We start from the raw sequence: 17529 nt of genomic DNA, 5'->3' as shown, positions 1-17529 counted from the left end.
CTGAGGTCCAGAGAGGAGGAGGGGGAGGTACCGATGGGGCCCCGGGCTGCAGGTGCCCAGGGGGACGTGGAGACCCAGCTCACTCCACGGCCAGCGCTCTGAGGCAGAGGTCCTGGGCTCAGGCCTGTGGGATGCTGAGGACGACTCATGTCCACACACAGAGAAAGACAGACAGACAGAGTCACAGAGAGACAGACAGACAGACAGACAGAGACGTGGAGGCACAGGCAATGGTATGGTTTTGTGGCCCCAGCTGGGGTGCTCAGAGCGCTTTCTTGCTCAAGGTCCAGGCAGTTCTCCCCCAGAGGCCCTGCTGGGCTCCTTCTTCCCACCCCCATGCCCCATCCCTCTCCACTCTCAGCCCCACTGGGGTTCCCTTGGGCGTCAGGCCAAAGCCCGGATGGGCGCCAGGCCGCAGTCAGCCGTGCCGCAGGCCTTCCCATGGACGCCCCGCCTGCCCCAGCGCCCCCTCTGCCCCTTGCTTTGAGACCCTATTCCAGGACCACCTCCCCAGAGCACACTGAGCCGTCCTCGTGCTCCAAGGACCTGTGGCACACCCCGCCTCAGTTTCCCCATCTGCCACCACGAAAGCTCTGTGACCTCTGAGGCAAGGAACCCTCTGGGTCCCCATGGGGGCGCCCCTGGGCCCATGTGGGTGCAGGCAGGGGCGGTGGAGGGCGCCTGGAGGTGGGGCGCCCCGGCCCACGCTGCCCCGCCCGGCAGGATGGACCCCTTCGCGGACACGCTGCAGCAGCTGCGGGAGGCCTTCGGCTCGGGGTGCACGCGGCCGGCTGAGTTCCGGGCTGCCCAGCTGAAGGGCCTGAGCCGCTTCCTGCAAGAGAACAAGCAGCTTCTGCAGGAGGCGCTGGCGCAGGACCTGCACAAGGTGGTGGGGGAGGGGGCGGGAGCTGGCTGCATCCCCAGTTCAGTCCTGTGTATTTAGCAGACCCTTCCCTGGCCTGCCGTGCGTGGCAGGCGCTCTGCATCAGCTCAGCAAAACTGCGAGGCAGGTTTGACTGCTGTCCCATGTCACTGATGGGGAAAGTGAGGCACGTGGGAGTTAAGTCACTTGCCCAAGGTCCCACAGCCAGGAAGTGGCAGAGCTGGGGTGGGACCCCAGGACCCACGCTCCTCACGGCAGTTCCCAGGGGTCCAGCTGTGCTGCCCCTGGAGATTGTCCCCATACCCACCCTGGGGACTCCTGAGGACCTCAAGCACTAGATTCCCTCCCCATCCCGCCCAGATCTGACCCCCGAATCCCACCACCGCAGTCGGCCTTTGGCGGGGACATTTCGGAGCTCATCCTCTGCCAGAATGAGGTCGACCTGGCTCTCAAGAACCTGCACACGTGGATGAAGGACGAGCCAGTGGCCAAGAACACGGTGAGCCCGCGGGCCAGGCGGGGGCAACTCCAGGGCGGCTCGGCCCAGGCCCAGGGAGAGTCGCGGACTTTCTCGGGACCTCTGTCTCCCTGTGGGGACGCCACTGCACAGGCAGCCCGAGGACCCTGGGGGGGTGGGCTTTGGGGTGATGCTCGGTGGGGCCTCACTGTCCGTCCCACACCCCAGCTCACGCAGCTGGACTCGGCCTTCCTCCGGAAGGAGCCCTTGGGCCTGGTGCTCATCACCGCCCCCTGGAACTACCCCCTGTACCTAACCCTGGTGCCCCTGGTGGGCGCCCTCGCGGCAGGTGAAGGAGAGCCTCCTCCTTCCTGCCCCCTGCCAGTGCCCCCAGCCCCGTGGCCTAACAGCCACCCACAGAGCCAGGAAAGAGGAGCACCAAGTGGCTAAGACGGCCTGGTTCCCATCTGGCCCACCATCCCCAGGCTGTGTGGCCTTGGGGCCGGCATGGCACCTCTCTGAGCCATGTTCTTCACCTGAAGGTGGAGTGAGGCCGGCACCTGCCCGGCAGGTGTGAGGACTGAATGGAGACGGGGAGTGGCTACAACTGGCCCCCTCCTCTCCCTGCCCCGCCCCACCCCCTCTCCCCGCCCCGCCCCTCAGGGAACTGCGCACTGCTGAAGCCCTCGAGATCAGCAAGAGCACTGAGAAGGTCCTGGCCGAGGTGCTGCCCCGATACCTGGACCAGGTGAGGGTGGGCCTGCTCCTTCAGCACCTGCGTCCCACACCTGCACCCCTGCCGGTAGGAGCTCCTGCAGTGTCCCCTGAGCCGTCTGTCCCCCTTTGCAGAGCTGCTTTGCCGTGGTGCTGGGCGGGCCCGAGGAGACGGGGCAGCTGCTGGAGCACAAGTTCGACTACATCCTCTTCACGAGTGAGGGTGGCCCCGGCCAGTGTCCTGGGGGAGAGGGACATTGAGAACGGGATGGAGAAGGCCGTGGAAGGAGGAAGTGGTGGCCAGTGGGCTGGAGCATCCCAGGTGGCAATCACCCCAGGCAGGCGGGCCTGGCACGGTGGGATCCTGGGGCAGCAGGGCAGGGGGCATAACCCAGTGGGTGAGCCAGGATGGGCTGCGAAGGTGGTGCCTGAACCATCTGGCCAAGGGCAGTTGAGGCTTGGGGTCAACTCTCATGTCCCCAGGGGGCCCCCGTGTAGGCAAGATCGTCATGGCTGCTGCCGCCAAGCACCTGACGCCCGTCACGCTGGAGCTGGGGGGCAAGAACCCCTGCTACGTGGACGACAACTGCGACCCCCAGACCGTGGCCAACCGCGTGGCCTTCTTCCGCTATTTCAACTCCGGGCAGACCTGCGTGGCCCCCGACTATATCCTGTGCAGCCCCGAAATGCAGGCTCGACTGCTGCCCGCCCTGCAGAGTGCCATCACCCGTTTCTATGGCGAAGACCCCCAGAGCTCCCCAGACCTGGGCCGCATCATCAGTGAGAAGAATTTCCAGCGGCTCCGGGGCCTGCTGAGCTGTGGCCGAGTGGCCATCGGGGGCCAGAGTGATGAAAGCGATCGCTACATCGGTGAGTCCCGCCCTCCCTGCCACTGTGCCCCACTCCCAGCCCACCCCAGCTACGGCCCCTCCACGCTGGGGGCCACAGCTGGGCCCCGAGTCCGGGCCCAGCCTGTAACCTGGGGCCCTGAGGCTCCCCGACCCCACTGCTAGAGCCCAGCCTGGTCCACGGCTCTGGTGCCACGATTCTGTGACACTAGTGTTCCGCCTTGCCGTGTCTGAGCCTGTGACCCCACGACTCAGCACTCTGGCCCAGGCTCTGGTTTCTCCAAGCTCAGACCCCAGAGTTCTAGGGCTCAGGCTCCAAACTTCAGCCCCAAGCTCGCTGCTCCACGGGGCCATGACCCCAGGTCCTATGAGCCCACGGTTCCTGGTTCTGAACTTCAACAGCCCGTCCTGAGCATCCGCTATGCTGTGAACAGAGCAGCCCCAGTCTCCTGGGCCGAATGGCTCAGAGGGTGGCGCTGCTCCCCAACAGGCTGGGACCTGGGACCTCGGGTCCGGTCACCCTCTGACTGTAAGACCAAGGCTCAGGGGCTCTCTGGGCCCCACGGGCTCCGGTCAGGCTGGGGAGCCCCTCAAGGTCACTTTCCGGGGGCTGTGGGGAGATCACCTTCCCCAGAACGTCCCTGAGCCTGGAGCCCTGCGTCCCTGGGCCCTGCCTGCCCGAGGCCCCACCCCTAGGGTCGAGCCGTGCCCTGTGCCCGGGCAGCTCCCACGGTGCTGGTGGACGTGCAGGAGACGGAGCTGGTGATGCGGGAGGAGATCTTCGGGCCCATCCTGCCCATCATGAACGTGAGGAGCCTGGACGAGGCCATCGACTTCATCAACCGTCGGGAGAAGCCCCTGGCCCTGTACACCTTCTCCAACAGCAACCAGGTGGGGCTGGACAGAGGTGGGGGCAGCAGAGGGGCCCAAAAGAGTGAGACTGGTCACCTCCCCTTTCCCGGCCCACTTGTGAGGGTTAGGGCAGCAGGTGCCTCCAGTGTGACTATACTCCAGGCCACTGGACAACGGCTCCCTGCACGCAGGTGCCTGGCAGAGACGGGGAGCAGCGTCAAGAAGCTGCCAACACGTGGCTGGCCAACTGTCTGCCCTGGCGCCGGGGCAGCTCCCACCTGGACGAGGAGGTGCTCCTTCTATCTGGCCTGCCCCGGGGCAGCCCTCTTTTCCTCAATCGTGCAAAAGTTCTGTATGGGCGAGCAGAGCCCCTGAAGGGGGATGGGGCAGAGCAAAGGTGGGGCCCGGCAGGCAGGGCCAGGCTGGCCGCCATGGAGCCTGTGACCTGCAGCTGCTTGTGACCCTCGCTGCCGCTTCTCAGGGCCACGGACTCGCCTCTGTGAGCTCAGAGCGGCGACACTCACTCAGTAGAGGATGGAGACAAGGGAGGCTCCTCTGCTCCCTGTGGAATGACGAGCCTACCCCCCACCCACCCACCCCCACCCCTGCCCCCCGCCTCCCTCCTCCCACCAGATAGTGAACCAGGTGCTGCACCGGATCAGCAGCGGCCCCTTTGGAGGCAAGGAGGGCTTCATCTACCTGACTCTGCCGTCCCTGCCACTAGGGGGAGTCGGTGAGCCCTGCCCTCCTTCACCCTCCAGCCCCAACTCCCAGGGAAGCTCGGGTTGGCACCCCAGACCCAGGAAGGCCCAGTTTTGCCTTCCCTCACTGTTGATCCAGGCCCCAGGCCTCTCAAGGCCTCAGTTTTCTTATCTGCAAAATGGCTCTTAGAATGGCCTGGCTTTCCCTGAGCTCCCTGCTGGGCGGTGGGCTGCTGCTGAGCCGGCCCTCACTTCCGTGCCCATGCAGACAACAGCGGAATGGGCAGCTACCACGGCAAGTTCTCCTTCGACACCTTCTCCCACCACCGCACCTGCCTGCTCTCCGCTTCGGGCCTGGAGGCGCTCAAGGACATCCGCTACCCGCCCTTTCCTGCCTGCAAAGAGAAGTTGCTCAGCTGGGCCTTGGGCAACCAGCGCTGCATCCTTCTGGGAGCACCCTGTCCATCTCCAGGGCCGCATCCCCACGACCCCCCTGCCCTGCTGCTGCCCAGGCGCTCAGTGGCCCCCCAAAGGCAGGTGTCCTGTCCAGGAACACAAAGGTCCTGCTCCTGGGGCTTTGTCTGAACAGACCCCTGGCTGGGCAGGACCTCTGGGACACTGGTCCAGCCCCTTTCAGGGCCAAAGTCCCCTCTGCAGCCTCCTGACAGATTTGTTGACCCTCTGCTTGAACATATCTGGTGACAGAGAACTCACCCCCAAGGTTGGGCAGCTCTGGTGGTTAGAGAAGACTCCCTCACGTCAGATCTATAAATAAGCTCCCAAAATACAGAGTGATTTCTAACAGCTCCAGTCACACCTGGTCTGGGGAGCTGGGTTTGTCTGACCTGAAGTGATCTGATCTTGAACTCAGATCTGGCCAGTCGGTGGTGTCGGCCTGAAGTGCGTTATTTACAAGGACGCTGATGGTGTGTGTGGAATCTATAGGAAGGAGTGCAATGGTTGATTAGTGATGTCTGCTATGGGCATAGGAGGGGGTTGTGCACATGCTGGCCACATCCGTCATTCCTGCTCTAATCTCCCAGAAGGAGGTCAGGGCGGGCAGAATCTAAATCTGGTCTCTTCATCTGACACGTGGGAAAACAGATTTAGAGCCAGGATAGGGCTGAACTGAGTTTATATGGTAAAGCAGGGCAGAGCTGAGTGACAGTGGGATTTATGGTCTCGTGGCCCTCATCTGGCTCACACAGAACCCTACCCATCCCTGCAGTAGCTCCGTCACCTAGAAAGCTCGGGTTTGCGTCAGTCCATGGCCATATTGTTACTGAGTGCCTTTGGGCATGTCCCTTAACTTCTCTGAGCCTTATCTTGTAGAATGGGGTTCCCACCTACCTCTTACAGTTGGTGTGAGTGTTAAATGGGATCATATGTGTCTGGGGCCCAGGGGCCCCCACCCCGGACATAGTAGAGTCCAGACTCTGATGTAAGTTAAGCCAGCATTGGGCAGAGGCCCTGGCTGCAGAGGTGCCCCTGGCCACACACCTCCCAGTGCTTCCCAGGGCTCTGTCACAGTCACAGGTTCTGTGACAGCAGCCTCTGCTTGTCCAGCAATCATGGCATGCTGCTGTCCCAAGGCTTGGGGGTGGTCCCAGGGTTCCTTAGGGCTCAGAGGTCAGCTTCAGCCATAGATGCTGGTTCCACTCTGGGAACAGGCCACAGTCCAGAGTGGGTCATTAAGAAAAACAACAATATGGGGTGAGTCCTCCTCCCACCCCCACCCCAGGACACTAGGCCAGCAAGAAGGAGTGAGCAGGGTGGTCCGGGGGGGCATAAAGGAGCACCTGATATGAGGGCGCTGTGAAAGGCTGACAGGAGGGGGTGAGCAGAGGCCAAAGGGGGACTCAGAGCCTGGTCAGGATGGTAGAGGGTCAGGCAGGGGCTCCAAAGCCACTGGACAGGGCGTTCCCTGGCAGTCCAGTGGTTAAGACTCCGTGCTTCCACTGCAAGGGGCGCGAGTTTGATCCCTGGTTGGGGAACTAAGATTCCGCATGTCGCGGCGTGGCCAAAAACAACAACAGCAGCAACAAAAAAAACAAAGCCACTGGACAGTGGCCCTTGGGTGTGGCTCCCAGGTCACGTGGCTCTCCTGAGCCAAGACTTACAATTTTGTGGGATGTTTCAGGTTCTGACCCCTCTCTGGGCCTCAGTTTCCTCAACTGCAGTGAAGAAGTTGGACCTTTGGATACTCACAATGCCTCTGCCCTCCATCAGGCCAGGGTCTGCTGTGCATGTGTCCGTTCTCCAAGCTTGCACCTGCCCCTTTGCTCCCTCACTCCTCACAGCTGCCCGGACCCAGGAGGGAGCCTCATTCCCATTTCACAGGCAGGAGCCAAGGCCCAGAGAGGGCACTGACTCCCCAAGTCACACAGCTTGTCAGGGAGGGGTGTCAGAGCCAGTGGGGGCTGGGGGCCCCCTCTACTTCCTGGGGCTCAGAGGTGTGACTCAGCAGGCCCACCTCCAGACTGTTCTCACTGCTGTGGCTCGCACACACGTTGGTACACGCAGCACAGACGTGAATACACAGATCCTCAGACACACGGACACCAGTGCACACACGCACGAGCTTGCACACTTAGTTGGGATTGGGGGCTGCTGTTCCTGGGAGCTCTTGGCCCGGCTCCCAGATGCCCTTCCATTCTATAAACACTTTCTGAGGGTGTGGAGAGAAGGGGAGCCTCCTATACTTTTTGTGGGAATATAAATCAATGCAGCCACTATGGAGAACAGTATGGAGATTATTTAAAGAAACTAAAAATAGAGTTACCATATGATGTAGCAATCCCACTCCTGGGCATATATCTGGAGAAAACTTTAATTCAAACAAATATATGCACCCCAATGTTTGTAGTGGTATTATTTACAATAGCCAAGACACGGAAGCAACCTAAATGTCCCACGACAGATGAATGGATAAGGAATGTACAATGTAATGTACAAATGTACAATGGAATATTACTCAGCCATAAAAAGAATGAAATAATGCCATTTGCAGCAACATGGATGGACCTAGAGATTATCACACGAAGTGAAGTAAGTCAGAGAAAGACAAATATTATATGATATCACTTATATGTGGAATCTAAAAATTAGTACAAATGAACTTATTTACAAAACAGAAGCAGATTCACAGACATAGAAAGCAAATTTATGGGGACTTCCTTGGTGGTCCAGTGGTTAAGATTCCGTGCTCCCAACGCAGAGGGCCCAGGTTCGATCCCTGGTTGGGGAACTAAATCCTGCATGCATGCTGCAACTAAGAGTTCGCATGCTGCAACTAAGACCTGGCACAGCCTAAATAAATAAATAAATTTAAAACAAAAACTAAAAAAACACACAAATTTATGCTTACCAAAGAGGAAGTGGGGGAGGGATAAATTAGGAGTATGGGATTAACATATACATACTACCATATATAAAATAAAAAACAAGGTCCTATTGTATAGCACAGGGAACTATATTGAATATCTTGTAATAACCTATAATGAAGAATTAATTTAAAAAATTAAAAGAATTTTAAAAAGAATATATATATATATATAACACAATATTGTAAATCAACTATACTTCAATTTAAAAAATAAATTACTTTAAAAAAAATATATATATATATACCTTCTAAGATGGGGACGCTGGACCCCAGCCAGGGGAAGTGAAACTTTCCAGGACCCCGTAAGGCTGTCCTCCCCAGAGCTGGGGGCCCACCACCTCCTGGCAGGAAGCATTCTGGTCTCCAGCAACCCCCCAAATAGCCAGGGCTGCTGCTCAGGCCCTTCCTTCCTTCCCAAGAGGCCCAGCACCGAGAGAATCAGCAGAACTCCGACAGCCTGGGCGGGCCTCTCAAAGACTGCGGCTTCTGCCTTAGAATGCGGGGCCTTGAGGTCCCCACCCTGAGCGAAGCGGGGAGCAGGGACCCGGAGGGAGGCAGACACCCCACTGACTCGCTCCGCCACCACTGGCCAGGGGGTCGGCCGAGTCGCTCAACCTCCCAGAGCCCAGGTCCAGCCCCACGAACAGAGCGAATTACAGCTGCCTTCCGTTTGCGGCCGCCAGGGCCATCGCCCATGAAGATTCAGTGACCCCACCCCTCCAGCTACCCTACTGAGGTACCAGCAGGCCTGACAGGTCCCACAGCTCCACCTATGGGGGTGAGCAGGAGAGCAGGAGAGTGCGGGGTGAGCCCAGCCCTTGCGTGTGATCTGAGCAGCTGCGAAGAGGGCTGGCCTGGAGGGAGCCCCAGCTGCTGGGCCTGGTTCTGGAGCAGGGCTGACACCTCCTGGGAGGACTCAGCCTGGTCGTGAAGAAGGCCTGGGACCAGACGCCTGGGGGAGGCCCAGCTTCAGGGCCCCAGTGCTGGCACACAGTAGGCACTGGTGACCTGACGGTCACTGCCCAACAGTGCCTCTCTCCTCAGGGACCACTGGACCGCCCTCGGCTCCTGGGGAAAGGACAGGACTTGGGGCCACGTGCAGGGGACTTTTAGTCTTCATCCTTCCCCCCTTGTCCCTTGAGAGCAGCAAGAGGAGAGTGGGCTCAGATTGGACCCCCCCCACCAGGTTCCAATTCCAGTTCTGCCTCTAGTGTCCTGGGTACCCTTGGGCATCCTGTCTGAGCCTCAGTTTCCACATCTGTAAAATGGATCTGAGGGTCATTTCCAAAACAAAGCAAGCTGAATCATTTGAGTCATACCTGTCCCTGAAAACGATCAAAAACAATGAAATATTTTGAAATTGTTTAAAGCATCAAAGAGCTGTAAAGCTGGGACCCCACAGCTCATAGTCCTTTAGGGTAAAGGGTGACCCAGGAGTGACCCTAGCCCTCTGAGGGCTGCAGGGACAGAAGCATGTTGCTGAAGGGATAGAGGGAGGGGGATATTCCTCATCTGGGTGGCCACCAAATTACCGCCTCAACAGGCAACTTGTAGCGGCCTGGTCTGGTGGTGGCCCATGGCTCAGCCAGTGGTGGATTCCAGGCCTGCCCTCCCTTGGCTGGACACCCGGGCAATGAACGGCCTGCACTTGGCAGCCCTCCAGGGCTCTCTCTGGGGGAGTAGTCTTCATCCCAGGCTTTAAAGAGTCCTTGAAAGCAATTTCCCAAAGCCTTGTGCAGCTCCCCAGCGGGAGCCCCAGCTGGCCCCAGGAGGCGGGGATGTTGAGATTCCCAGAGGAGGGACCAAGGGCAAGGGCAGGGTCCTGGCCGCAGGACCTGGACTCAATGGACCATGGCAGCAGCAAGCAACAGTGTGAGGTAGAGGCAGGCAGGGAGACCCCAGCACTACTGACCTCTGGGTGGACCTCAGCCCATCATCCACTCCTGCCCCCTGCTCTCCACCAACTCAGCACAGACACTTCCTGCCCAGCGATCTCCTGGCCCATAAATACCCATTGTTCCAGGAGGTGCACATCCCAGCCCTGGTGGCCCAGGAAGCTGAGACCTGCATTGACAGGTAACCACCCCTTCCCTAAGGCCCCTGCACCAGCTCAGAGGAGCATGGGGGAGGGGCAGGAAGGAGCAGGAGTCGCCTGGAACCCGACACTCCACAGCCAGCTCCTGTGACACGTCCCCTTCCCGTGCTGGGCCCGGTTTACTCATCTGTAAAATGGGAGCACAGCCCTCTTGCTATAGGGAGTGTGCCTTGGTGAATCCATCTTCCCTAGTCTGGGCCCCTTTTCTCAACTTGGAAGAAAGAAACTCCTTCTCTCCAAAGGGAGCAGAGAAATGATCTCCTCAGAGAAAGGCAGGGGAGGGCAATGCTTACCCTCGAGGGAAGGGTGCCAAGGGAGGGACTGCAGGCACCAGGAGGGACCAACCTGGGCCACTGGAGGTGCAGGTGGGACACCGCTGAGCTAACATCCAGCCACGGCTTTGGACAAGCAACCGCCCCGCCTGGCTTGGGCTCCTCAGGCCTCAGGGAGCTCACCACCACCAGCCCAGCTCTAAGCACTGGGGGTTGTGCTGGCGCCAGGGTTGCCTAAGTAGGTCCACCCACCAGGTGCGCCACCCCACACGGCGATGTGCTGGCTGCTGGTGCCCTGAGAGGCCCTGCACCACGTGGCAGTGACCAGGGCCACTCACGGCAATGAGACAGCTAGCGCCTACCTGGCCCGGCACTGGCTGCGGGTCCCAGGGGAGGTGCAGAGACTCAGCTTCTCCACCGTGCCTGTGCTGCTGGCCAGCCCGGTGGCCTCAGCCGCCTGCTGCCGCTACGTGGGCCATGACCTCAGTCATGCCTTCACCGGGTCCTTCCTCAGGTGAGCTTCCTGCCCCGCTGCTGTAGGGCCCCCACCTGCTAAGCTGGTCCAGTCCTCCACCCGGCAGGAGGCACCCTTCTGCCTGTGATGCCCATTCCCCCCTTTTCAGTTTAGAGAAATTCAGATTGATGTCACCTCCTCCAGGAAGCCCTTCCTGATCCCAGGCTGAGACGGGGCCTCTTCTGGGTTCCCCAGACCCCGGGCTTGCCTCACATCAGCACCCCACAGGCTGCGTTTAAGCAACCGCTGTTTATACCTTCCTTCAGTGGATACTGGCCGAGCCCCATCTCTGAGCCCCATCTCAGGCCAGCTCTGCTGAGAGAATGGGGAATAGGACTGAGGCGCTGTCCTCAGCTTACTAAGGACAGAGAAAGGACAGAGACAGAGAAAGGACTCAGCGACCACAAACCAGGAGGCTAAATGCAGGTGTGGGGGCTACACGAAGCATCTAACTTGGTCAAGGGCAGTCAGGGAAGGCTTCCGGAAGGAGGCGGGATCTCAGCCAAGCCCCAAAGGGTGAGTATAAGTTAACCGGGTGGAGAGGAGAGAAGGAGTTCCAGGGAAGGGCCCAGCAGGTATGAGGCCTGAAGGCGAGACCAGCACAGTGCTTGGAGGTGTGGCCGCCGTGAGAGCTGATGAGGCAGGTGGGCAGGGCCAGGCCGAGGGTTTGGGGCCGTGCGAGGGGGCAGGCATCCACATGAGCCCCTGAGCTGCTCTGTCCCTCCTGCAGGGTCTCAGGGGCTTCACTCCTGTCGGCACAAGGCTGCCCTCCCCCGCACCACCCACACACTCTGACCCTCTGATCTCTGACTGAGACTGTCAGGGGCTGACACTACGTTTTCGCCCCTGAAATGCCAGGGCCAACCCGGATGCCCCACACGAGTTGTCAAGGGCCAGAGACCTGAACCAGCTGCTGGGGCCCAAGGCCTCGGGCCAGCCTTCTACTTATCCCAGACCTTCACAACACCACGGCCTCACCTGGAAGGCACCTACAACGTTTATGCCATGTACCTGTGCCACCACCTACAGGTGGCCCTAGCCTCCCAGAGTACACAGCAGGGGAGGGGGAGAAGGGGACAGAGGCCCTGCCCGGCCACCTCTTCTGGGCTTCAGCCCCCGGGGCCTGCGGTGCTCCGGACCCTGTGGTCCCTCTCTCCCCTCCCCACAGGAGGGCACAGGGAGGCGAGTGCTCCCTCCGGGCTCTCCCCCCTCACCCCACTCCCGCCTCATCTTCCACTCCCGAGCAGCCTGGGGCCCTGACCCGCCCCCCCCAACCCCCGGCTGCAGAGCCCTGAGCTCCCGGCCGGTCATCCCGCACCAGTGGCGGGGGGAGGAGAGTCAGAGCGAGCACACTGCGAACTAGAATGGAAAGGGTAGGTGGTGACCTCAGAAGTGGGCGGGCCCTGGAAGGGCGGGGCCAGACGATGGGCGGGGTCCGGGCCTGAGGTCTGGCGCGCCCCCTCTTCTCGGGCGTGGCCTGACCCCTCCCTTCTCGGTCCTCAGCCCTGGAGCTGCGCCCCGGCCTCAAGGGTGCTGCGGGCCAACGTTTTCACCAGGATGAGGGTCCTGGTGGCCGCAGCTGTAGACTTCATCGAGCTGTTCAAGAGACCCCCCGGGGTCTTGCTGGGAAACTAAGGCCCAGAGAGGAGAGGGCCTGGCCCCGGCGGGACCAAGGAGCCAGGCTCCCCACCGCCCACTCGGCCCTGGGCCTGGAGGGAGGGACGGGCTCACAGCCCCAGCCTCCTGCACAGGCATGGAGATGGAGGCATACGGAACCGTGAGCAGCGTGGACTTCCCACGCACCGAGGCCAGGGACCTGGCCGGCACCGTGCACCCTCAGCTGCGGGTGTGTGAGACTCCAGGGTCACAGCCTTGGGGTGTCAGGGGAGCCTGAGGCCCAGAGGGAGGGATCACAGGTGCCTCCCACAGGGTGTGTCATCAGCACCTCAGAATCAGGAGCAGGACAGGAGGCTGGGCCCCCCATGCCCGCCCCTACTGCCTCCCGGGGAACCCCACACGCAGGCCTGGCACTCGGGGCCACAGTGATCCTCACAGCGCCTGCGGAGAGCAGGGGGGGCTCCTCAACAGCCTGGACACGCCTCCCTCGCCTCCGAAGGCGGAAGAAGGGAGGGGATGTGGAGCAGGCAGGACCCAATTCACCTGCTTAGAGGTGCAAATACAGAACCCTCTCTTTAATTAAACCCTTCCAATTAATTCCGCGAGCATCCCTCTGCACGTTAGCAGGGAGTCCAGCATCTCCATCTCCAGGCCTCCCTTTCCTCGTTGTCACAGGAATGGGGTAATCCTGCTTCTACACCTAGCGAAAAAGGAGGTGGGGAAGAATAGGCAGCCCACCAGCTGCTGCTCTACTTGCTGCCACATGGGGTCGCTGTTGAGCAGTGCCCATGCCCTCCAGTGGCCTTTTATGTCCTGCAGTCCCAGGCGGCAGGGTCCTAGCCTGCTTAGTACCTGTTCCCCAAGCCCCCCAACTGGCCTTCAGAGGTGGGAGGAGCTTCAGAGAGAGCCACCTGCTCTGTTGGCACTGGCCCTCCCCCACCCACCGCAAAGCCCTGCTCCTGAGCCCAGTGACCATCCGGAGCCCCCTCCTTCATAATGAGTCTTTGTGGGCCAGCAGGGTCCTCTCCTGCCAGAGCTGACCAGGTAATGCTGAACCTCTGCAAGGATATGGTTCCGGCTCAGGGACCTTGCTTCGTCAGCCCTGCCCATCCCTGAGAGGGGCAGCTGTGGTCTGGCTCCCAAGGCAAGCAGAACCCCAGCCGAGGGCACAGCAAAGCATGGGCACAAAAGAGAGATAAATATTAGGAAGAATTTGACATTTCAAAAATGTGGTCCTTTTAAAAGGACCAAATAACAACGGTAGGAAAAATCAGAACTTGGCTGGACTTTTTTGCTCTTATTACAGCTTCATGTTTTATTTTGAGGTGTTATTTTACTTGTAACAGCATTATGGTGGAGGGGGCACCACCCTTTCAGTGTTTAGGGCTAGAGGCTCATCTTTCTTGTGGATGCTGGATAATAGACATTTTGAGTGATTTCTCCCACAATTTAAAAATTTATTTAATAAACTTTTATATTACATTCACTATGTGTCAGGCACTGTTTTAAGCACTATTACCTGTTTAATTTAGACTTCAGGATAATAGGAGGAGATAGAATAATCCCTATTTTACAGATGGGGAAGCTGAGGACCAGAGAGGTTAAGTAACTTGCTCAAGATCACACAGCTAGCAAGGCTTTGAACGCAGCCTTCACTATCTGTGCCCGTAACCACTAGGGTACACTTCCACAATGACAAGCGTCTTTCTAAGGTGACCTGTGTCTCCATTTCTAGACACAGAGCCAGTTGGCATCTCAGCAGACACCCTGTTGCATTGATCGAGGAAGTGAAGGAGCAAGTGGGCAGGGCCATAAGTGAGGGGCATCTCTTAGGCAGTCCCTGCTGGGGTTGCTCGCACTGGGGCCAGGGCAGAGGTCGGCCCCAGCAACCTTGGCCCTTGGCTCTTCTCCCAGGACTGAGACTTCGAACCACTGTGGCCTGGTGCACCCATCTTCCAGATGTTCAGCGGTGAGGACGTGCTCTGTGAGGGGGAGTCCGCCATGGACCCTGTGTTCATCAACGAGGTTGCCTACTATGAGGAGGGCATTGCCTTCCTCCAGACTGAGAAGCTCACGTTCTCCGTGCCTGCCCTGCCCGCACTGGCCTCCACCCCGCCAGGGTCCCTAATCCAGGCCACACCTGCCCGGCCTCAGCCCGCCCTTCTGAACAGTGGGTCCTGAGGCACAATCTCGAGCCCAGGGCCCCCCCTTTGCCACCCGCTGTGTACCAAGTTTCTTGCCATATCCCCACACCTCCCTGCCTCAGTTTCCCATTCTATAAGATGGAAGATGTCCAGGGGTCCATGGTTCACGTCCTCTCACCTGCATGGCCCCTCTCTGTGACCTCAGGATCTGGGGCAGGTCTGGCTCAGGGTGCTCTTGGACGTTCTGTGTGTACTGGGGCCAGGGGTGTCTGTCTCTGTGCCCACGCATTTTCATCAGTGCCCAGGGGGAAGATCCCATAGTGTGTGTGTGTGTGTGTGTGTGTGTGTGTGTGTGTGTGTGTGTGTGTTGGGGGAGGACTTGGAGAAATACTGTCCTGGGGCCAGCAGAGGGGCTTCCAGAGGAGGCCATGACCCAGAGGAGGGCTCCAACCCCTCTGCGTTCCCAGGGCCAGAAGGTCGATCTCTGTGTGCCCGTGTGTGTGTGTGTCCAGGCGTGTGCCTGCCCCAGGTGCTCCGTGGTTGTGTGTGTGTGTGTGTGTGTGTGTCTGCACACACATGTGTTTCTGAGAGCCTCAGTATCTTGGGCATTCTTCCGGGGGGATCCATGTGTGGCTGGTGGCACAGCCCAGATGTGCATTTCCAGGTATGTAATGAGCTCAGGGCTCATGGGGGCTCAGGGAGCGTCAAGGCTGGGGAAGGGGTGCAGCTCGACAAGGCTCTTCCTACCCAGGACAGCCGTCCAGGCACAGGGATGCAGGGAGGAGGTGCAGGTAGGGCAGGTAGGGCAGGCGGAAGTCTCCTGCACCACCCAGGACAAGAAGTCAGCGTCGGGGAGGGAGCGGGCACAGGGTCTGCGGTGGGGTCCCCTCAGTCCTGCCCAGACACTCTGCAGGGTGTCCACAGCAGGGCTGAACTGGATGGGGCGGGATGGGGCCTGGACACAGCCTCACCCTTTCCATGCTCCACCCCCCGGGCCCGCACCCCACCCCACCCCTGTGTTGAGAGCATCGCTCCTGCCTGACGGTGGGGCTGGTGGAGCCCAGAGCTCCGTTCTCTCCAGGCATCACTCCCTGGCCCCTCTACACCCCCGCCTCCTGGCCCATCCATCTCCCCGCGGGCACAGCTGCCACGCTGACTTCTGCTATTGAGCAGCGAGATGAGAAGGTGTGAAGGATGTGGGGGCACCAGGGACAGGCTGGCAGGCAAGATGGATGAGGGGGCAGGGGGCCAGCAGGCGCCTCCGGCAGGAAGGGCAGACTGGCCGGGGAGGAGGCTGTAAAGGGAAGCGTGCCTGTGTGCATGGTGTGTATGTGTTTGTGTGCGCGTGTGTAAGAGGAGCTTGTGCACATGTGCACAGGAGTGGTGGCAGATCATCAGGTCTTGAGTTCGTTTATGCATTTGGGCTGACATGTGAGTGTGCCCACGTATGCATGAGCATGTGTGTGTGTGGGGGGATGTCCCATCACACAGACCAAAGGCACGTGCAAGCACACACACACACCAGGAGCCAGTAGAACCCCGGGGCCCTGGGAGTCCGGGCTGAGGGGGAGCCACTAGGACTGGTGCAGATCCCCCAAACCCCTCCATCACCTGCCTATTTCTCACCTGCCCCACTGTGCATCTTGGGACAGGGTCGCACCTGGGAGCCGCTGGTACCCTCCATCACAGGCGCAGAGAACTCTCCCCCATCTTGCCCAGCAGCAGACCCCAGTGCTGGTGCAGCCTTCCTCCCAAAGCTGGCCGTGGGTCTATGCTGGGGGTCGGCCCATGCTCTCCCCGAGGGCTTGCTCCCAGCCTGGCAGGCAGGGACCGGGGGCACAGGGGGTGGAAGCAGCAGGCCTCCCTGAGCTGAAGGGAGGAGAGGTCTGCCCCCGACATGCGACATGTGGCTCTGGGAGGGGCCAGGGTGTTACACTCGAGAGGAGCAGCCCCTCTCTGCCCCCTGTTAGGTATGGCCTCTGCCAACCCCTTGTTCCCATGCCAGACTCTGGAGGAGGTGCGGGGGTCCAGCCGCCTTTGGGGACCCCAGTCGAGCACGCCCAGCTCGGTGTGCTCTCACCTAGTGCCCCGGCCTGGGGGCTAGCCTGCGATGCTCCCCCCTGGAGTGGGCTAACCGGGGTCTAGCCCGATGACCCTCCTCGCACCACATGGCAGACACCAGCTTCGGGGAACCCCCCTCATCTGCCTTCCTGAATGGAGATCTGTGTGTTCCCTGAATGCCCAGCCCCAGACGGGCAGGGGCCACCCGGGGAGGGTGTCTGATCAGGACATGCCCCAGAGGCCTCTGACCTGGGCCAGCGTCCCCCCCGTGGGGACTGTGTAGGCACCGTCAACCAGGATGGGGACAGCTTACTGCCCCCCAGGCTGGGCCAGCCCATCCCAGGCAGAAGCGATTATGCACTTAGTTCAGTTGGGGAAACTGAGGCACGGAGATGTCAGGGTCCTGCCAGCGTTGCATAGCTCATCTGGCCGAGCGGTCAGGAGGACCTGGCTTCCTGCCATCCCCAGTCCTGGGGCTCTGCCTCTGCTAGTACTTGCGGCTGCTGCCCCCTTGCCTTTCCTGCTCAAGCTCCCTGGTGATTCCACACCAGCAGCCCCAGGTCAGGTGTCTGGGTCCTGGGGAGAGAGCTTCGCCTCTGCCATTCAGCCCTCCATGCTCCTGCCACCACCGCAGCCCCCTGACCTCCCCGAGGCCCTGTCAGCCCCGGCCCCTCCAGTCAACCAGGCGTGGCCCCCTGCAGATCACCCAGCCTGTCCTCGAGATGGGCCCCTGTCCTGCGTCTGGGCCCATTGATCAGGAATGGCTGGGGGGCTCCTAGCTGGGGAAGGGAGGAAGCCGGGAGGGGGGACCGGGAGAGGGAGAGGAGGCTTTGCCACGTCAGAGCCTTCCCACCTGCCCTCCTCCCGCACGGCATCACGCCTGGAGCTGGACGAGCCCAGCCAGGGGCCTCACACAGTCCAGCGAGAGGGCGGCTTGGAGAAGGGGCTCTGCACACCCCAGAGCCAGGGTCCTGCCTGCAGAGACC

The 17529-nt window shown here is 60.4% G+C and overlaps 2 protein-coding genes across 2 annotated transcripts; both read left to right on the top strand.

The window, feature by feature from the left end:
• Nucleotides 1-659: 659 nt before the first annotated feature.
• On the top strand, nucleotides 660-7559 carry LOC309636582 (aldehyde dehydrogenase family 3 member B2-like). The gene is given in 9 exon segments (XM_082409850.1): nucleotides 660-886; nucleotides 1272-1689; nucleotides 2004-2024; nucleotides 2027-2088; nucleotides 2190-2271; nucleotides 2538-2924; nucleotides 3627-3793; nucleotides 4388-4487; nucleotides 4724-7559. Coding segments are annotated over 9 exon segments (1716 nt in total). The 5' UTR covers nucleotides 660-724; the 3' UTR covers nucleotides 5041-7559.
• A 2923-nt stretch (nucleotides 7560-10482) lies between these two features.
• Nucleotides 10483-15277, top strand: ACY3 (aminoacylase 3; the record flags this gene model as incomplete). The annotated part of the gene is given in 8 exon segments (XM_082476801.1): nucleotides 10483-10503; nucleotides 10507-10721; nucleotides 11580-11663; nucleotides 11665-12004; nucleotides 12225-12333; nucleotides 12461-12567; nucleotides 14253-14255; nucleotides 14259-15277. Coding segments are annotated over 8 exon segments (1140 nt in total). The 3' UTR covers nucleotides 14520-15277.
• Nucleotides 15278-17529: the final 2252 nt, after the last annotated feature.

The sequence above is a fragment of the Balaenoptera physalus genome (genome assembly GCF_965194825.1).
Source record: "Balaenoptera physalus genome assembly, chromosome: 10".
Taxonomy (NCBI): domain Eukaryota; kingdom Metazoa; phylum Chordata; class Mammalia; order Artiodactyla; family Balaenopteridae; genus Balaenoptera; species Balaenoptera physalus.
The sequence above is the reverse complement of the archived record's forward strand: the minus strand, read 5'-3'. Positions and strand labels throughout refer to the sequence as shown.